The following is a 20,140-nucleotide window of genomic DNA, read 5'->3' as shown; positions in this document are numbered from 1 at the left end:
CAATATAGAAATACACTTGATTATTTGTTAAAAATGAAAAACACAGAATGCCAACATGTCCCAGGCCAAGCCCTTCTGTCATGCAAAAAAAAAACAAACACAGGTTACTCTTTGTTTTTTCAGCAGGCATGCAAGTCCAGATCATCCAGTTCAGCTTAAAGTCAGTCAGTTTAACACTGCCTGCCAGAAAGAAAGGGATTCTGGGGAGGAAATTAGCAGCTAACTCTGCTGTGGTATGTGACCTCACACAGCAGCAGCCAAGACTGAGGCCAAGAAACACTGGAGACACACACACACACACACACACACACACACACACACACTACACTCTACAGACAGGCAATTATGAACGTTTTCTTTATTTAGGAGACCTCATGCAATACAAGGAGTACCAATTCAGTGGAGTGCAATTATTACATATAAATGATTTCTTTATGATTTAATGCTTATTGGTCTACAATAACACTGGTATATTTATATATATATATATACAGAGAGAAATATATATTGTCAGATTAAAGCAGTATGATACAGAAATTAAATGAAGTAATTGCTTTGTACACAAATTTCCAAAATCTTAGAAAAAAAAGGCAATTTAACACACAATCTTAACACTAGGTGTATAAAAACATGTTAAAAAAGGAAGAAGTCAGCATTTCCAGACCAACAGCATGACAACAACACACACAATATTTATATTAATAATTTTTTTTAGCAGTTTCCAATTTAAGTAAGTTTCTATTGACTGACCGCTGTTATTTACATTAGAAATATAGAGTTATGGCCGTGTGAGATTTCCCTGAATCAGCAGACCGAGCATTGTAAGAGCTGGTTTTGTTCGCGTGCCCAGCACTGAGTTTGAGGTTACATGAAACCCGGCTGGAACATGGAAACGAAGCTCCACTTGCCAGCGAGTCGTCACCTCGCGGCACACCTGCAGATATCCTGACTCAGCATGTGCAGCTTAAAAGTGTTCTTCTGTTCTCCTACATCTGGTGTGGCTACCTCTGTTTCCAACCTAAACATTTGTTCCCCCCTCCAGACCTTACCAAAGTCTTGGCTAGACTTTTCATGGGCGGGGCGCTGCTGGTAACTCGGTGGAGCCACACGTGTGCGTTTAACAGCTAACGAGGCTAATTTACAATAAGGCAACAGAAGCCCGCTGGAGGTCAGAGGTGGAAAGGAACTAGTTACAGCTACATTGGTTACTTTACTAGTTGCATTACTCCTCATAGGCGGTTTAGTGCACTCCGGGGTTTTGCTGCTACGACCTTACTTGGTCTGGTATGACCAGTAGCTTACGGTGGCTAATGTTACCTTTTGACACCCTTATAGTGTTACACTATTTTGTTTTTAAACATTTATTAATAATTGTCACATGTATCCACGGTGGCTGCTGTTCAGTTATATACAGTAGCCTCACTTTAAAGTAAAGCTACTTTCCTAATGTCTATGATTTTCATCTTTTACTTACAAAATCACTTCACAGGAAAAGAAGCATGCAAAAAAAAAAGTCACAAACTTCTATGAGATGCTGTTGAAATACATTTTCTAGACTAGAAATGTAAAGAAGAAAAAAGTCAGAACTTTGACTTATGTAGAATGTGTCCACCAGAGTCTGTTGGGACTGGTTCTGTTTTTCCATCATGTGCCTCTTTTTTTTAAAAAAACACAATCCCCAGACAGTGTCTGAACAGACGGACAAAGAAAGTATAAGTGATTCAAGAAGAGATTGTGCAGGGGGTTTACGGGAGAGTCAGGACTTGCTTGTGCAAAAATGTTGATCAAATACCTGATCACGTGTCAGGCGTAACGACAGACGTCAATCACTTAAAGTGCCAGTGTAACAACAATCATGATTGGAAAAAAAAGAGAGAAGAGAGAAAAAGAGGACATGGAATCAAAAAGGTGACACAAATGATACAATAATGTAAACTATCAGAAAAACTAATTGAAGTACAATCGCCGAGTGGGTTGGACAGATCCAGGTATACTACCGTGATGTAAAAATATAGATTTGGAATGCTTCAGACGGATATGTGGTTTCCCTCGCTTCCTTTTAACGCCACACGTGGACTTTGACTTTGGTAACTGAGAGAGATATCGACAAGGCTGCATAGTGTTTCCTTATGGATCAACCGGCAAGTGTGCAACACAATACTGATGATACAATTATTATAAAAACCACTGCACTTCCTGAATGCATACAGTCAACTGCATAATCCTTATAACTATGTATTAAAGAGGCTAGACCCAGCTTTGTGTTTTGGTTAAATAAAGAGCACCCAGAGGAAGACCTCCACAACCGGCTCATCCGACTTGTATATGTAAGCTTTGCCGATCAGAGAACAGCTAGCAGGCACAACTACAGCACCAATGAAGTCACTGAGAGGTAAGCGTCAGAAAATGGGGCACGTTCTCTCTTTTTTTGGGGGGGGTCTTAGACAGCTGTTGCCCCCCCCCCGTGCCTCCTCCCTGCAAGGTTTCTCCCTCGTCCTGCCCTTTAGTATAGCTGAAGCACCTTTACTGAAACTCTTAAACTCTACAGCTAGATCCGGGCTGTTAGGAGGAGAATATCTGACGGTGCCTTATCGCCCTGATTTCTTTAACAGGACCCACGTTGGGGGTCCGAAGCCCGGAAGTGACGGATCCTTGTTTGACAGTCCATGTGTGTTTTTCAAAGAGCGTGGACCCCGCAGATGAACAAAAAAAAGAAAAGTTAGAGGAACCCTGCCTTATCTACAGTTTTACTGTGGATTAGTTTTCTTTGACTCCAAGCTTTCTACTCACCTCCTTCTACTCTTGATTAATGCTGTGTATTCATGGCTACAGTATGCATAGCATGTTAAGTTACCTTTCTCTGGTTAGCTTTAGCATTCTGCCAGCTACAAAGCAATGATGTTAGTTAAGATAAGATGCAGGGGTCGGGTAAGGCTTGAGAAATATGTACCGAGGACGGAGTCTCTCTGATGGGGTCAGACGGTGGTCGGAAGTGAGAGGCCGTCTACCGCCTCCGCCTTCTGCTCCGGCGAGCAGCAGAGGAAGAGGCGATTGCCCAGGCTCTTGAAGGCAAATCCAAAGTACATGATGTGGCCCATGGCCACGAAGGTCACGGAGATGAGGACCAGCAGGCCGAAGGCCTCCGGGTTCGGAGCCAGAATCACCATGATGAAGTGCAGCAGGTCCAAGAGGTAATTCATGGAGTTCTGGACGCCGTTGATCACGCCTCGCTCCGACTCCATCACATTCTCCTGGATGAGCTGGGTCACCGTCAGGTCGAAAGACCACAGGCCTGCAACACAGAGATCAACGGTCAGTCCGAGTGGTGTTTTTTGCAGCCACGTTATAACCGCTTCAGGAGACAACGGTAGCTGTTGCGGGACTTATCCGGCTATATTATTGGAATCAAAGGTTGCAAATATTGCTGTGACATCAGTCGCACAGCTGTAGAGGATCTCATGTGAAGTTCCGGTTACTTATGAAAAAGCTCAACCTGTGGACCTGCTTGAGTCACTTTTAGGAAGTCATAATTTGGGAAAATAGCCTTTTCGCAATCTCATGAGCGGAAGCGAACATGCCAATAAAGCATGGACACAATAATACCTACGCACTCTAATTTCCTTTTAAATAAAAACAATAAAACAAAGACTATGCACCACTTACTCCAATGGCAATCAATGATCATATGCACTTTGGAGCTTCTGCTCTGCTCCAAAACAATATCAAATACAATATCACGGTATTTAGATAACCACCACAAAAACAAAAGAAACATCAAGGGGCAATATTTCACTCACCAATTCTAGCAGCAATTACGCCAGCAAACAGCAGACTAACAGACATGTAGGACTGCAAGGGCGGCAGCTCTTCAGCCGGCGCATCAGTAGTGGCGTTTCCACCGGTGAGGATGTGGTCGGCCTCGGGCAGCGCCTTCTCTCCAATCAGGTGCGTGTAAATGTCCTGGAAGGGCGAGACGCTGAGGTCGAAGGGGCTCCCGGGAGCAAAGACGGAGGCAACGCACAGCATGAGGCAGGACAGCTGGACCGTGCCCGAAATGAAGCCCGTGCGGATCAGGCCGCACTTCTTGCGGACCCAGGTGAAGGCGACGGTGCCGCAGATGCCCGACACCGCCGAGGCCCCCATCAGCAGGCTCAGCACCGAGCCGTTGAGGCCCTGCGTGTAGGCGTAGCCCGTGGTGATGCAGTCGAAGCCCAGCACCGTCATGTAGAGGAAAGACAGGGACATGCCGGCGAGGAAAATGTTCTGGTTGTAGTAGGCCACCCAGCCGGCCTTCAAGGTGCGCAGCGGTTCGGCCATCTGGTAGCAGCAGCCGTGCTGCTTTGGGGAGTCGGGCTTGGCCGCTACGGAGGTGTCATTCATCAGCGGCTGAGACGACTCCTCGGGACTCTGGCCGCTCTCCGAGTCTGAGAAAGGGAAGAGAAACATGGGGAGATTTGGTTGCCAAAACGCTCCAAACTCAGAGGGTACAAATCAAAGTCAGGGTTCTTGCGGCTACCTTTAGTCGGGCTGAGCTGTTTGAGCTCCTGTTGCTGCTCCTTCTGGCCGGCTTTGGAGGCCAACGCCGGCGTCTTCTGGTAGACCTTCCACAGCAGCGCGTACTCCAGACACATGGAGCACAGGTTCCAGCCAGAGATGAAGCCGCAGCCAATGAAATGGGAGCCAAAGGCCATTATCTGGCCCACCAGCATGGGAGCCAGGATGTTGGTCAGCTGGTCGATAATACGCACCGTGGCATTCATGTCTGTTTAATGCGAGAGAGAGGAAACAGTTAAGTCAATGTTATCAGTTTATTTACACCTGATTACTACTGATGGACGTCATATAATCACAAGATGTACATTTATGGGGTTTTACTAAATGGATGGAACTACGAGCGCTGCAGAAAAATAAAAGGTCATTAAGTTCATGAGTGTTTCAACCACGTGAGCAAATCTTTGAAATAGTTTACAACAATCCGGGGGAAACAGCCGGGGGCACAAAAGGTACAGGAACAAGAGTGAGTCAGCATCCGGGGTTCAAAGTCTGCCACACAGAGGAGATGTGATAACAGGTCAGCTGAGGCCTACATTTCATGATTAAAAAAAAAAAGAAATACACTGACCTGCCAACTTGCTGCTGTCCTGACCTGCCACCACCACCACCCAGTCCCTCTGGATGGTGATGGATGTAGCCGTACTGGCAAGGTTGGCAATGTTGGCGATGGTGATCACCAGAATGTAGCAGGCGGTCTGAAGAAGAAAACAAGGATTTCTTTTTTTTAAGTTACTGTTACATTTGATCAATATTAAATGATGAGAGTTGATATGATTAATAATTATTGTCTGTTTAACTAAAGCCTGATATAATTATTCCTCCAGAAGTTATTAAAAACACATAAATGAGCCATGACACTGTTGCACTAGGGGACATGTTACTTAGTTAAACACACACACTTTAGTATATTTTGACTCAATCCAACAGACAATACAATTAAAGACGTGGTCAGTGATCTTTTTGGCTTGAATTATACAAAACAGTGTTTTTTCCTCGTTGTATTGATTCGTTTGAAGGATTTTTAGAGGGCTGAAGAATTTTCTAGAATTTCCAGAATTTCACAGGCAAAAAAGTCAGAAAAACCTGAAAAAAGCATAATTTTGCTCAACAGATGTTTATAGTTTTTCTTATCCCTTATATAATCTTGGGGGACACTCGTGAGATTCATCTCTTACGGCTGGGAACGGTTTGTCCACAGCTAAATCTAGTCCCCAACAAAAGCCGTATTTATTGTTTAAGGAAATTACTGAGCCTAAAAAAAAAATGTGTCTTGCATCTAGTATACATTATATAGTTACTATTGTGTGAAAACACCTTCAGTTAAACAATGACACCTTTCTAATTCTGTACCGTGTGAACATGTAAACTCATGAAATCAATGACTTCCTGTGGAAAAAGAAATCTATGTCATTCTGTGAAAAATAACAGCACGTGCCTTCAGATAAAGAACCACTGGTTGACAAAAAAACCCAAAACATGTTTCTTCTAGAAATGTCTCTTTTGTGGAACCCACTGGCTGGCTCCTTTGTTTACCTCTGTGTTCACATTGTAGCGAATGCTTTCAACAGGCCAGGGCACATTCTCCCCCCCCCCCCCCCCCCCCACCCCCGTCATGTGACGGGGCCTTGAGGAACCTGCTGACTACACAGCCTTCACCGAGACACTCCATCTCCCGTTTCACCGCCCTCGTCTCCACCTCAGCCCGACACAGTTTCCCAATGACGGACAGAAACCCGTCTAGCCTGCAGCTCCGCATCTCGGTCAAGCAGGTCCGAATCTTTGCGGTGAGGGAGCTTCTCATGTAAGCCACATAGCTCAACAAGTGCAAACAAGCCGCTCGCAAGAAGACACTCACGTAAACATTCTGTTCCTACAGTGTAACCACCTCTCATGCTCTGTCTTCCTATGATAGAGAGAGAAAAAGCTAATTACTAAAAGTACTCTGACAATTTAAATTAGTGGACCAGTCAAAGGTCTCCTGGAAGTGAACGACGTTCATTTCGCCCATCTGTAAAAGCGGTTCAAGTGGTCATAACTGATAAGGAAGCGGGAGTCCATATCAGTAAACGCAAGCAACTTTCAATCTCGAGGTCAGAGTGTTGTACTTGAGGAAAAAGGGGGAAATTGCTTTCCAATCAGATCACGCTGAAAAAGTGTGTGTGTGTGTGTGTGTGTGTGTGAGCACAGAGCAAGGGGGGATCTTACCAGAATCCATCCATTGTAAAGCTCAGCAAGCTGCTCCTTGAAGTGGAACACAACCATCAGTAGGATCCCACACACGATGACGCAACTGTTCTGGACGAGCAGCGAAGTCTGGGCCACTGTGGAAACACCGCGACGAACATTAGGGACAGAAATCTGATCAAAGACAACGGATATCTGTCCGATAACTAGTTCATCTGCCCCCCCCCCCCCTGCTCCCCGATCTAATCTAATAATGTCTTTTGCCAAATTCCACTGAATAACCATTGCACAAGAGGTGCACTTCACTGTGAAAATGAGGGTGAACTAGCTCCACGTGCACACTGCGTAACGCTATAACGCCAGCTCCACATCTATACGCTCTAGGATCCAATCTGCAAAGTTTTGGGCATTTTATTCGGGACAAACTTGTGTTATGACAACCCCTTCAATAGCAGCTATACTTTGATGTGCGCTGCCTCACCTTTGAGTCTGGGGTTCTTGTCCACCCAGTCCCCAATGATGGCCCCCAGCAGCAGCACGGAGCCGGCCACCACCAGCCCGTACACGGCCGTGAGCAGCAGGCTGTTCCCGTACAGCTCCACCAGGAAGACAGCCACAGCAAAGTTCCACATTCGGTCGCCCTGGAAACACAAATTCTGATTATTGGATGTCACTTTTTCAAGACTATTTCCAGGTTAGGGCTGATGGGAAATGTGGTTTGACTTAATAATAAGAGCCCTCTCTGCTTTCATGTCAACTAACACCCTCTTCAGTTTAATTGATCCTTTCCAGGTATTTGCAAAGACAAGGAATGTGTAGACACGGGGCAAAACATGTCATTGTGTATTGTTATTTCAGCACATAATGTCACAATGACACATTCACGTTGCATTACATTACGTTTGACACTGAAAACGCCACATTGTGCAGCCTGTCATCGTGATGAACATGTAGAAATATATGATGGAATGTCATCCAAGTAGTCATAACGTGTCACTTACCCATGTTGACAGAGCATGGCTCAGGTAAATAAGGAATTTAGCTGAAGTGAAGAAGTCTCGTACAGACTCTGTGAAGAAACACATTGAACGGTCAGAATAGAGTCAACACGATACAGCTGGTGGTCGATATCCAGCCTGCTCCATTGATGTGAAGGCTGCGTGTGGGAAATATTTAATTATTTCGCATGCATTGAAAAAAAACAACCTACCACAGCACGTCTTTTTAGGTGCAGGGTTATCCATGTTAAAGCTGTCCAAATGGCAAAAGCAACCAAGTGAATGTTAATTTTTTTTATTTACGCTGTCTCCTCTTTTGTGATGTTGCAGAGCAGGTCGACCAACGACTACAGCTTCCTACTGTCGGATAACGGCTAAAACAACAAAAGGCACGGCGTCTCTCCCCTTTCTCCTTTCCAAACTTAGCTAACACTGTAGCTGAAGTCGGAAAGCAATAGCTTTATTGCCTAAAGGACCGGTTAGTCGCAATAAAAAAAGCACAAAGCTCGGAGCTCGATTCCTGCGCCGCTCCGCTGGACAGTTAGCTCTGTTCTGCTGCTCTGTGTTTACGTCCCGCCTCGAATATACTCACGTTGTCACGTGACGCGCCATTATTTACATTGTGTCAAAAACAAGTGTGGTCCTCCTACCGCACGCGCGCTCCGGAAAAAAAATAAAAAAAAGCTGTATCATATCACAAAAACGTGTCATTGTTATAGCTATCGTGATTAAATCCCTTTAGCCCTCTTCACGCAGAGGTTGGTGAGCTTTTGGTTGTGAGTTTCTTTGAGCGGGAATGATGAGTAACATACTACCTGACCAAAGATAACCTATCACTTTATCACAACAAAAGAATATGTCTGGCACACCTATTTTTTGAAAGCCTGAAGATCTGCTTTAGTTGCTCACTGCAGTGGTTTCTTCCACCACTCTATTCAAATCTCTACCTTTGGTTATGAGAACAATAAACATAAATGATAACTATCAATTCCACAACGTAAAACTACTGGAATTCCTTCATCCCAAATCTTACTTTAAGCAGCAGTGAGCAATAACGTAAGTGTGGATGGGAATATGTACTGAGAGCAGCCTATCAAGGAGCCTACTGATTATGCAGAAACATGGCACCCGAGAGTGTTGCGTTATAATGGAGTATATCATTTGATTATTATAACTGATGCTTCAATGTGTAAGTGCATTTTACTATTGCAGTCAGTCAAAGTGGAACTAACATGAACTCCTTTCTATGTCATTAGATAGTTTTAAACCAGAATTTATTGAATGTTTTATATGTAAAATCAAAGAAAATGTATTTATTGTTAAAAACAGGTGTAAATATCAATATTATATAAATATACATAAAAAGCACCAATGAACAACAATACAAAAATAAATAAAATCTATATTAGTTTATTTATTTATTTAACCTTTATTTATCCAGGATAGTCCCATTTAGATTTGGAATCTGTTTTACAAAGGGGGTCCTGCTCAAGATGGCAGAGTAAAAGCTTCACCACATAAACACAGAGAGAACAGACTTAGATACAACAACTGTTTTTTTAAATCACTAAAAGAGATGACAGGTTAAAAACAAACCATCAAATTGCATCAATCAAAGTAAGAAAAGGTACATTCAATGCTAAAAATCCTGAGAATCTAAATCCTGTTTTTGAAATGTATAATGTAAACAACACAAACAGTGCACAGAAATAAACACTAAATGGATATACATGGATATGTATGGATGGTTCTTTTAAGTCAGTAAACTATGGTCAATATCAGTAGAGCTGCAGTTGGATTGACAAGAGCAATAAAATAGATCCACCGGAGAAATGTTTTAGATGTTTTCACAGTCAAATCAGAAATTACATTTACATCCTGCACTTTCTTTTTATATGTAAACTGAATCTGAGTAATACTTGAATGGTAAAAAAGAAGAACAAGTAAAGAGATTGTGAAAGTTAAAGATTAAATGACCTTGCCTTAGCATTTGATGCTGCGCAACACACATTAAAATTGGATGTTTTGAACATTTTGGTAACAGAGACTGTCATTATTGCCTTGACATGGTGAAGAGCGTGGCAGTGAACAATGTAAAAACTGTGTACAAATCACACATTTGGATGACTTGCATTTGTCCACCTATGTCAACAGAACAGAATCACAGCTATAATTACAGGCTACATGGATGAGGGATCCTTGGCCCGTATCCATAAAAAGTAATAAACACTTGCACATGGCTAATATGATTCTTAACTGTACGTCTGGATGCACAGTTGGCTTTAAAAGCCTGTTATCAGCCGAGTGGGACCCACAGTGACTTATGTCAGTGCTGAATTCTCACGTCTATCCTCGAGTGATGTGTTTTGGGCGTTTCATTGGACTGGACGGACAGAAAACAGGGGAATCAGCTAGTCTGAGTCTGTCCAAATATAACAGAATCCACCGACCAACACCTCTAAATGTGTAATAACAAGTGAGGTTTTAAAACAAAATGTCATTACCATGAATTTGACACCGAGCGGAGACAGCAGAAGTTACTGTTGGAGACAGCCGGGACAAGAAATATTGTGGTTCATAACATTTTTACTCTCCAGTTTTGTCCGGATTAAACAAACAAACAAACAATACCGAGTTCATTAGTGAGTTTTAAAGGGGCTGGTCGGTGAATTTTGTTATTCTGTTTTTTATTTGTCTGGAGCCAGGCTAGCTGCTTACCCCTGTTTCCATTCTTCATGCTAAGCTAAGCTAACCGTCTGCTGAATCAGTAGCTTCATATTCAGTGTACAGACATGAGAGTGATCAATCTTATCAAAATGTCAAACTATTGCTTGAGGCATCATCGGCTTCATCAATTTATCTGGCTTCTGTTGAAAATGACTTGGTGTCTGTGGTTAGTCATGATCAACATAATCATAATATTTCAGCATGTAGTACCGTAAATATCGGCCCTATGATATGTGAAAACACATATGGCCGCTGGGCTACTAATACATGTGCTTCTTCTTATTTTTTGCACATATAGATTAGCACTAGTTTCTTTTCGGCCCAGAGCAACACATACTCTGTGCCATCTCATCCTATGAGGGAGCAAAATTGACACTTACAAGGAACATAAGCACATATTTTGAGCCAAGCGATGACAATAGGCACTTCTATCCTTTTGTGATCTATTCAGGGATCACAGAGAGCGTTCAGCCGTTTGAAAGTCTGCACACATTGAGCTGGTACAAACAGATTACCTGCCGCACTATTAGTGGGCCAATGTGTCAGCCAAGGCTCAGATACCTCTCATCAGCGGTCAGACGGCTACTGTATCATTTTGTGGCCATGTGACCTGCAGGTATGTCTGTGCCCCTGACCGGATCCAACAACAAGCTATGTTTACTTCGGCTATATTTGTGCGTCCAGGACAAAAATATGAGAATGACTTGCCTCGTGTGGCCTTAAGTTGCCCAACACTCCCAAGCCACAGCTAAAGAAGGGATAGAGGTGGTGGGAGGGTGTGAAGGATGTGGACGTGAGGCTGGGTCAGATTATTCATCTATTCTTCATGCAGGGCTTCTGTTCACTCTTTGTGCTGAGTTCTAAGAACGTGTTGCAATAGATCTAAAAGGGAACACAGCACTGCTCCCTTGGGTTTAGCAATATATAGAATAACTAAAGCCGGGCTCTTGAGGTCTCCCAAAATCTCATGATACTGGACACAGTGAGATTACCAACCATCTCAGTGACCATAGAACAGTAACAGTGATTATAATTATCACCATTACCCATTTTTGGAACACAACAGTGTTGTGGTCTTAATGTTTCTGTGGATGTCTACCGCTGGCTGGGGCCTAAGACTTTGTGTGCCTGGCAGCTCCACCAGAGAAAAATAAACATCAAAGGTCACTATCTGGCTGTGATGACCTGGACACCTGTCCCAAAATGACAGTCCTTGCTTCCAGAGAATGAACCGGTAAACATCTGACAGCTGTGTCAGATCAATACAACGTTGCAGCTCAGTGGGCTGCAAGCCAAGGTGAGACATCAGACAGGTGTGTTTGTCTCTCACACTGCAGGTTCGAAAGGTGCTCGACCCACTGCTGGAGCAAGATCAACATTTGTGTCATCCGGGGAAATTTCTCTATATTGTTGACCGCTGCCGGGCCAGTGAAGCTCAGGTCCTCAAAAATATCTATTTAATGTAATTGTACCACATGTGACTGGAAGGTTGCGAATTGAAATCCCCACATGCTTATTGAATGAGCAATGCCCGACAAGCACAACCCGAAGTTTTATTTATTTGCGTCCCGCAGCCGGAAGGAGTTTGTATGTTGTCAATGCGACTGCATTCTGCAAAATGACATTGCAAGTGTGGTGGAATGCTTGTGAGTATAGATATAAAGGTTAACTTTCATACACACTCATGTCTTGAGCATCTAGCAGCGATTACAGCCTAATAATAATAATATAAATGTTATAGTGCTTTTTAAACAGAATAAAACCCACAGCTCTCCCATTAACTTGTATTTGTTTACCAGCAGTCTTGCCCAGTCCAATATGGCAGCGATGTAGACATATTGCAGCAACGGGCTGAAGCCGTCAATGTGTTGTTTCTATGGTCTAATTTGGTTGGATGGAGAAAAATCGGCAAAACTGCCCTTAAAAAAATGAACCTGGTGTAATGTTGTCTAGTTGGAGAAAAATCTATCTGTGAAATCTGATGAACATAGTGGAGCATCAAGCAGCAGAGACACATTGTTCCCTCAGGAGTCGGTGGAGACCAAACACAGAGTTAATATTGGACTTGCAGTCATCAGGTGGACACAAACACAACTTTTAATTTAAATTACCATGTTGCTCTGTAACTGCCAGATGTGGACATATGAAAATGTTTGCTGAAACTTCCTCAGATGGAGTTGCTCAGATCGTGCCATGGAATTTTTGTCTGCTGTTCAACAGTGAATGTGGTTTTAAATTACATCTGCTTTGGCTCAGTGGGAACATCCCCTTCAAAATGTTGAGATACACAAGCAACAGCACCCTGGTGACAGCTCTGTAAACGGTTTATCTTTTATCAACTGGATCATAAAGTAATAAAGCAGATGATATGAAGTAAGTTGTTTGTGTAAATGTTAGGTTGTCACTGAGTGTAGAGAGCTTGCTTTGATTGATATGAAGCAAACATGGTGCATGTTATCTGAAATGCTCTAAATGATAATTTACAATTTGATGTTAAAATGTTAATGGAACTGAGACATAAAACAGAAGAAGAAAGGATGAGAACGAGGTGAAGATTTAGTCAAAAGACTGTCGACTGTAAGATGTATTGTAATGCTCAACTAGACAGAACACCAAAATTATTAACCCATTGATAGATTTTGTTTAAATGATTTAAATGGTTGTTTTGGCTATCCTGTCGGAGATAAAAGATACAAATGTGATAGACTAGTCAGACACCTAAATTACACTGCTTGGAATATATAAATCATTTTATAGATATCTGGAAACCTTTGTACTATGGAAGAATACATCAAATTGTCCACAGAGAAATAATGAAAATACTTTTTCTGTTGGGTTAAATATTGAAATTCAAAGCTCAATCAAGAGCTAAACCAAATCTAAAGACTATTTATTTCAGAAAAAAATAATTGCTACAAACCTTTACAAAGGATTAGGGACAAATTAGGTCAGATTACACCAGAATTTCAGAGATTAAAATCAGAAATGTAAATGTGACCCTAATCCTCTTCTGTTCAATATCACCAACACAGAACATGACATGTGAACTCTGGTGAGGAGTGGGACAATATAAAACAAGACGCCCTATCTGTCATATGTATCTTTTAGTTTGCATTTCAATTGTGCATTAATTAGCTGTAATGTGGTGGCCTGTGCTCTTTTTAGTATATAATCCGGGGTAAATGGGAATAGTTTTACATCTAGAATCTCTAAAAAATGAGAAAGAAAAATAATATATGTATCAACCGCCCACCTACAGGGGGCAGTACAGTCACAACTGGACAAACCATCGCACCCGGAAGAGCTGTCAAAGCTGCAGAGCATGTGTTTACACTGAAGTTAGCTTCAACTACATTCATATAAATAAAAATTAACCAACATGTCTTCGAAAGTTCGCGACAACGAGGATACTTTTGAAGGACCGTCGGCTCTTAAGGAGGAATTGAACAAAAAGGTAAAGTTAGCCACAAACACTAGCTGGTAAACATGTAACGTTAGCACGATATGAATGCTGAGCTGCAGTGTTGACTCGTATCGGAGTGTAAGTTACACGTTTATACGCGTTTACGTCTCAATACACGGACTCTGGAGAATTTACAATTGTTGCCTGGTCAGTGAAATAGTTCGTGTTGATCATTTACAGATAAAGGAGCAGAAGGTTGTTCTGGACGAGCTCTCCAATCTGAAGAAAAACAGGGTGAGTGGAGCCAACTAATACCTGGAATTTATTTATTCATTTATTTATATGTGATTGCCTTGCAAACTGTGGATAGGAACTGTCTTAGTTAAACTTTTTGTCCTGTGTTGTTGGACGCAACTTTAAAGAAAATTGTTGAGCCATCTTTGAAATTGTTTTCTCAGGAACGTGTACATTTTTGTGTATTAATGTACATTTTGTATACGTTTACCGCCCCAGAAAGTCTACATCCAGCAGAGGAACAGTAACATATTTTTCCTAGCAGACAGAAATCAAACACTGGGTTCATGTAAAAGTAAGTTAATAGCAGTAGATTAAATATCATTTGAATAGATAAACTAGCTGGTACGTGTCTATCTCACTGAAATTGAAAATGATTTTCTTTCCCCAGAGGAACTCGATAACATGAAAAAGGACCTGCAGGATATGTAAGACTGACCTTCATCACAACAATGTGCGGCATCTTCTGTCTGCTGAGTCTGTCGCCCACTCGGTGTGTGTGGGACAAAGCGCTTCATGAACATTTGAAGAGAAGAGGGCCCGACTTGAGCCAGGATGTCACAGTCGGAGGCACAGATCCCTGCTACCAGTGTTTGTTCTCTGCCCACGTTCTCCACATGAGAGGGCTTCTCACCCCTCAGCCCGTTCGAGACGACACCGGCAATGTTCTGCTGTGGAACGGGGAGATTTTCGGAGGTCTCCCGGTGATGCCGGAGGAAAATGACACTGCGGTTGTCTCTGAGCGGCTATCGTCCTGTAACGGCCCTTCAGAGATCCTGTCCGTCCTGTCCGCCATACGGGGGCCGTGGGGATTCGTGTACTACCAAAAGGCTGGAGACTACCTCTGGTTTGGCAGAGACTTCCTTGGAAGGCGGAGCTTGCTGTGGAAATTCGACGCCGAGGTCAACGCCTTGACTCTGACTTCCGTGGCAGCCCGCCAATCTGGACCTGCTCAATCTGCTTGGCGGGAAGTCCCAGCAGCTGGTGTGTACAGGATTGACCTGAAGGCAGTGACACAAGCCGGCTCTGTGACGTTCGAGCTCTATCCCTGGGCTCGCGGGGGAAGCGATCTTGTCTCGAGCTGCAGTCCAACTGTATTGGAGTCCGTGCCCAGCGGCTGCACTGCTGTGATGAACCAGTCGGGCCTCGTACTCGCCTCGCCCGTGCGCCCTCTCAACACATCCATCCCGAAGTCGTTAAATGAAGAAGAAATTCATCCAAACTCACATTCGCATGTTGAGGATCTGGAGCGGCTGCTTGCAAGCCAAGAGAAAAACGACGCAGTGAACCGTCTCATCGGTGTTCTCAGCGAGGCCGTACGGCGACGTGTTCAGTCTCTGCCGTTCGAGGCACCAGACAATTCCCCTCCTTCTAATGAACTTGCTGGTGTCGCCATACTCTTTTCGGGAGGGATCGATTCAATGATCCTGGCTGCCTTAGCTGACCGTCACATACCCGCCCATCAACCAATAGACCTTCTGAACGTAGCGTTTAAACTACAGGTGCCAAAGAAGCAGAAAGAGTCTGCGAAGAAACCCGGAAAGCACAAAAATAAGCCCACGGATTCTCAGAGCGATGGAGCCGACCCCCAAACATCCGGCCCCTTTGACGTTCCAGACAGAATCACTGGGAAAGCCGGTCTCGAGGAATTGCAAGACTTGAATCCGGAAAGAAGGTGGAATTTTGTGGAAATAAACGTAACGAAGGAGGAGCTGCAGAAGATCCGCCAGGAGCGCATTTGCCACTTGGTGCATCCGCTGGACACGGTGCTGGATGACAGCATTGGGTGCGCTGTGTGGTTCGCAGCAAGAGGAACCGGGTTCATCATGGAGGACGGTGACCAGAGGGCCTTCACCTCATCAGCAAAGGTGAGGTACAAAAGTCAGACGTTAAAGCTTCTGAGCTCTATCAAGTAATCGATTAGTCGACTTATCTTAACTCGACTAAAAATGTCTTTAAGATGTGTTTCTCAATCCTCGACCACCACACTGACCTGCTTCTCTGCGTTACTGTTTCATGGCCGCAGGTCGTTTTGACGGGAATCGGAGCGGATGAGCAGCTAGCGGGTTACTCCAGACACAGAGTCCGATTTACAATGTCTGGATACGAGGGGCTGATCCAGGAACTGGAAATGGAGCTGGACAGGATCCCGTCCAGGAATTTGGGCAGAGATGACCGAGTGATCGGGGACCACGGGAAAGAGGCTCGGTAAGTGTAGCATCCGCTTCAAGTACCCCCCCATGTTGTGTGCCTTACCAGAGTCCAAAATGCATGGTACAAGGTTGTAATAGTCCTTTTCCACAGCAGACAGTTTGTCTTATCACTGGAGGGATTGCGCAGGTGTTACTAATAACGTTAACGAGGTCTACGTAAGTGTCCCAGCAAACCATGACAGTGTGAATGTGGACCAGCATTAAACAGTACCAGGACCCTGAAACTGAAGCAGCCGAATGGAATTCAGCCATCATTCCTTTTATTTACGACTTTATTTATGTAAAGCTGTTTTCTGATTTAAGGAGACGGTTTACTTCAGGTGGAGTAAGAAGCAGGACACGCTCTGACAGATCATTTTAAATAGGTTTGAGATGGGCTTCATCTTTCTAGACTTTAGCCTAATGGAACAGAGTGTTTGTGGCAGTGCAGCAGGGTAAAAGGCGTAAAGCTGCCATGTTTGAAGAAATCCCATTCACGTCCATTGTTCAGGGCAGAGTAACTGACTCTTCTAACTGTCTCCAGGTTTCCCTACTTGGACGAGGACGTGGTGAGCCACTTGAATTCTCTGCCCGTGTGGGAGAAAGCTGACCTGTCACTTCCTCGAGGCCTCGGGGAGAAACTCCTCCTGAGACTGACGGCGAAGCAGCTGGGCCTCGGCCAATCAGCCGTCCTGCCCAAGAGAGCCATGCAGTTTGGCTCCCGCATCGCAAAGATGGAGGCCCACCACGAAAAGGCCTCTGACAAATGCACAAGACTCCTCACTGAGTAGACGAATCGTTGGTTTGAATGCAAAAATCGTTTTAATGGAAAATATTCATTACAAAATCACTTACAATTCATATTTAAAGGCTTATTTACAGTTACAATTCTTGAATTTGGCCATTTGATTTATTCCGTGCTGGTTTTGGATCATTTTTTTTAACACTGCATAATAAATATGGTGTTCATTTCGGTTTCCTCTACACCATGTAAGACCCGACATCTTGAAGTTTTTCTCTGAAGTAAAGGTCACATTCCATGTAGGAAGGCAAGTTTCCAACATCAAAACGCCCCGAAATCTGATGAATGTATACTGGCTCTCTGAAAGCGAAAAAATAAAAGAAGAATCAAAGTTTATTGAGAAATACACTGACAAATAGATTTTTAAAGTATTAGTTTTAGTTGAGTACATCATTTTACATGTATGGAAAATATGAAAAGAGGACCAGCTGGTCGCCACAAAGCAGGATTACAAATTGATTTCGATAACGATGCTGATCCCAGCAGACATTACCTCGCAATGAGCCAAGACACAAAGTTCCCCGGGGCATCTTTCTCCTCAATAGGAACCTCCTATGGACACAAACAGTAGTAGTAGTAGAAAAATAAAACAATTTACTCTTAAAGCACATCACACGTCGTACTTTTGATTATTAAATGTACCTTCTTTTCCTCCAGAAAGGTATCCAACAGAGGAATGCTTTTCTTTGAAAACACGTAGAAACATGGACACTGAAAAACAAATGCAAGTTATTAACTCCAAAGATATGCAGTGTAGATATATACTGTGCATGTTGGGTGTCATGTAAAAATACCAGTAACCACATATCTATCACAACAACTGTGAATACAGAAAACAACTATTACATCGTCATCGCATTGGGCAGAATGATTGGTAGCCAGTCGTGATTTAAGATCTCAGAGAGTAAATAACATTTCTTTGTATTGCTATATATATTACATTTGCAACCAAAGATCAAATCTGACTTCATCTCCCAATTCTCGTTGAATCAGGCGACTAAGAAAAGGTTACAATCCCTTCATTATATGTGGACGTGAACCTCCCGGAACTAGAGCTGAGTGACCGGTGCCGTCATACTGAACTTACTGCTCTCCTCGACTTCGTCTCAGAAGGAAGAGGTTTCTCCTTCATACAGAGGACGCGAAGATCGCCGTCCACTTCCAATATCCCGTATTTACGTGTTTCTGTACAGACACACAATATGGAACCAACTGTGAGCACGAGGCCCAGCCATGTTTTAGGATGAGACACACTCCCTTACTTGACAAGCTTCCATACAGTTGTGCTCATTAAAGCCTAACTTCTTCCACTCACCCTGCTCTCTGCACTGGTACGAGAGCACCAGACAGCTGTCCTCACACTTTGCTTGGAGGTCAGAAAACCTCTCTTTTATTTTCCTGAGGCTAAAATCCTCTTTGAACAGGGTGTCACTGCAATGGATGGAAAAAGGGGAGTTGTATGCATTTGGCAGAATCAGGACATGACAACTCTGCAGAGTAGTGTTGATAATGTTAACTGAGTGCACTCACCCCCCAATTACGAGGACATGGTCTTCTATGTTGAAGTGCTTTACTGCAAGTTGCAGGCAGGCTACAGCACCAAGGCGCCCCTGGTGGAGTAAGAGAGTCAGTTTAGATGAGAGGTGTAAAAAAAAGTCTGCTGTCTAAGGGCCAAAACATGTCAACAATATGTTATGTTATGATGGTGAAAACATGTGTTTACATCATTGCTTCTCGTCTGATCGCTGAGAATCTTGACATTTGTGAAGTGTGACGCCCACTCTTCAAAAGCAGCAAGGTAAACAGCGTTAGTCTGTGGAGAGAGAAGGGGGGAGATTACGTAACAGAGCGGCTCATTCATCCTCAGTTCATAGACTTGTATATTAGGGATGGACATCAGCCTTGGTCCATAATGCAAAAAGTCTGTTTTGGCTTATCAACACACATTGGTATGATTAAGCAACATGTAATAAAAAATAGTAATAATAAATGATTATGCAATATTGCTCCTTTTAGGAAGTCATTACATATGATTGGATTATTATTATTGGTTCATTAACATAGGATAAGGCTAATTTAAACTACTTTATACACTGTTGGGTAGATTATTTTTAACAATGCATCAGATCTTATAATCGTATGTTTTGTCTGTAAACTCAACTATGTAAAGTTTCTGGAAACTACCTGTTAGATTAATGTAGTAACTCAGTGGAGTTAAAGGTTATTGGAATAGAAGATGGCTATAAAGTTGCACAAAATGAAAAGTACATGCACTTGAGAACAGTACCTGTAAACGCACATAGTTGCTCTCCACCTATATGCTGGTGACTGACTCTGCTACTTACAACAACATAGATGCAGTCCACACAGTCAGAGGCGGTCAGAGCATGGACCCAGTGGGAGATCAGGGCACACCCTCCCACCGGCAGCAGCGGCTTGGCAGTCCCGACCAGGTGAGCGAACCTCCCGCTGCTGTCGGCCACCACATCCCTCTGGAGCCTGGTTCCGTAGCCGGCGGCGAGAATCACAGCTTTCATTTATAGTCTGAACCGACACTCACAGTTACCTGGTCGGTTATTTAGTAGTAGTCAGTGGAGAAAATGGTGAAACGGTCTTTAAGGACACAGCCACAGAGCGGACTCATCTCTCGCGATAATCAAGTCTGGCTACGCGAGAGATTTTAAAACACTTCCGGTTGCAATTTCCAAAATAAAATGTAGCTTTTTTCCCTGAAATGTCACAGGAAATACATGTTTTGATTAACCACAGGGGCCAGTGGTAAAACATTAATATCAAAAGCACATTAAAAACGTTGTCAGGCCTGTTAGCACGAGTATTGTGGAAGAACACAAATATGAATCCAGCATAGTCCAAATGTGAGGATATTCTGTGTTATTTGATGCTCAACGTGACCCAAAGACAGACCCTTAAGTGGAGTTCCATGCATGCGTAAAATTACTGCATGAATTAACTTTATAAAATATGA

The 20,140-nt window shown here is 43.3% G+C and overlaps 4 protein-coding genes across 6 annotated transcripts; 2 read left to right on the top strand and 2 right to left on the bottom strand.

Annotated features, from left to right (window-relative positions):
- Positions 1 to 341: 341 nt before the first annotated feature.
- slc40a1 (solute carrier family 40 member 1) lies at positions 342 to 14,822 on the bottom strand. Of its 2 annotated transcripts, none has more exons than XM_079169692.1 (8): positions 14,600 to 14,822; positions 7,740 to 7,807; positions 7,220 to 7,379; positions 6,760 to 6,875; positions 5,123 to 5,249; positions 4,517 to 4,762; positions 3,798 to 4,424; positions 342 to 3,292 (listed from the first exon to the last, which is right to left on the bottom strand). In XM_079169692.1, exons 1-8 carry the CDS (start codon positions 14,682 to 14,684, stop codon positions 2,976 to 2,978), a joined length of 1,746 nt encoding a protein of 581 aa, XP_079025818.1. In that variant the 5' UTR covers positions 14,685 to 14,822; the 3' UTR covers positions 342 to 2,975. The 2 variants fall into 2 exon arrangements, with proteins under 2 accessions (XP_079025818.1, XP_079025819.1); XM_079169693.1 differs by lacking the exon at positions 14,600 to 14,822 and adding an exon at positions 7,949 to 8,277.
- asdurf (ASNSD1 upstream open reading frame) lies at positions 13,775 to 14,716 on the top strand. Its single transcript, XM_079169696.1, has 4 exons — positions 13,775 to 13,917; positions 14,107 to 14,160; positions 14,380 to 14,455; positions 14,552 to 14,716. Exons 1-4 carry the CDS (start codon positions 13,843 to 13,845, stop codon positions 14,590 to 14,592), a joined length of 246 nt encoding a protein of 81 aa, XP_079025822.1. The 5' UTR covers positions 13,775 to 13,842; the 3' UTR covers positions 14,593 to 14,716.
- On the top strand, positions 14,778 to 17,143 carry asnsd1 (asparagine synthetase domain containing 1; the record flags this gene model as incomplete). The annotated part of the gene is made up of 3 exons (XM_079170242.1): positions 14,778 to 16,028; positions 16,187 to 16,368; positions 16,897 to 17,143. 3 exons carry the CDS (start codon positions 14,778 to 14,780, stop codon positions 17,141 to 17,143), a joined length of 1,680 nt encoding a protein of 559 aa, XP_079026368.1.
- A 42-nt stretch (positions 17,144 to 17,185) lies between these two features.
- Positions 17,186 to 19,793, bottom strand: LOC306703660 (glucose-1-phosphate adenylyltransferase). 2 transcript variants are annotated; one of them, XM_079169694.1, is made up of 8 exons: positions 19,500 to 19,793; positions 18,878 to 18,967; positions 18,685 to 18,764; positions 18,470 to 18,585; positions 18,242 to 18,339; positions 17,797 to 17,865; positions 17,648 to 17,706; positions 17,186 to 17,454 (listed from the first exon to the last, which is right to left on the bottom strand). In XM_079169694.1, exons 1-8 carry the CDS (start codon positions 19,689 to 19,691, stop codon positions 17,334 to 17,336), a joined length of 825 nt encoding a protein of 274 aa, XP_079025820.1. In that variant the 5' UTR covers positions 19,692 to 19,793; the 3' UTR covers positions 17,186 to 17,333. The 2 variants fall into 2 exon arrangements, with proteins under 2 accessions (XP_079025820.1, XP_079025821.1); XM_079169695.1 differs by having other exon boundaries at positions 17,367 to 17,454; positions 17,648 to 17,720; positions 17,798 to 17,865.
- Between the last annotated feature and the right edge of the window lie 347 nt (positions 19,794 to 20,140).

Source organism: Pholis gunnellus, assembly GCF_910591455.1.
Source record: "Pholis gunnellus genome assembly, chromosome: 12".
In the NCBI taxonomy this organism is placed as follows: Eukaryota; Metazoa; Chordata; class Actinopteri; order Perciformes; family Pholidae; genus Pholis; species Pholis gunnellus.
Note: the sequence above shows the minus strand (reverse complement) of the source record. Positions and strands in the feature narration are given on the sequence as shown.

Excerpts from the sequence above, each read along its gene's own strand:
- asdurf (XM_079169696.1), top strand. The coding sequence starts at position 13,843 with ATGTCTTCGAAAGTTCGCGACAACGAGGATACTTTTGAAGGACCGTCG. Across the intron at positions 13,918-14,106 it reads AGGAGGAATTGAACAAAAAG|ATAAAGGAGCAGAAGGTTGT; the intron begins GTAAAGTTAGCC and ends GATCATTTACAG. Across the intron at positions 14,456-14,551 it reads AACACTGGGTTCATGTAAAA|AGGAACTCGATAACATGAAA; the intron begins GTAAGTTAATAG and ends TTCTTTCCCCAG.
- slc40a1 (XM_079169692.1), bottom strand. The coding sequence starts at position 14,684 with ATGTTCATGAAGCGCTTTGTCCCACACACACCGAGTGGGCGACAGACT. Across the intron at positions 5,250-6,759 it reads TTTACAATGGATGGATTCTG|ACCGCCTGCTACATTCTGGT; the intron begins GTAAGATCCCCC and ends TTTCTTCTTCAG. Across the intron at positions 3,293-3,797 it reads CGTAATTGCTGCTAGAATTG|GCCTGTGGTCTTTCGACCTG; the intron begins GTGAGTGAAATA and ends TCTGTGTTGCAG.
- LOC306703660 (XM_079169694.1), bottom strand. The coding sequence starts at position 19,691 with ATGAAAGCTGTGATTCTCGCCGCCGGCTACGGAACCAGGCTCCAGAGG. Across the intron at positions 17,707-17,796 it reads CCTTTCTGGAGGAAAAGAAG|GAGGTTCCTATTGAGGAGAA; the intron begins GTACATTTAATA and ends TTGTGTCCATAG. Across the intron at positions 17,455-17,647 it reads GTGTCTTGGCTCATTGCGAG|AGAGCCAGTATACATTCATC; the intron begins GTAATGTCTGCT and ends TTTCGCTTTCAG.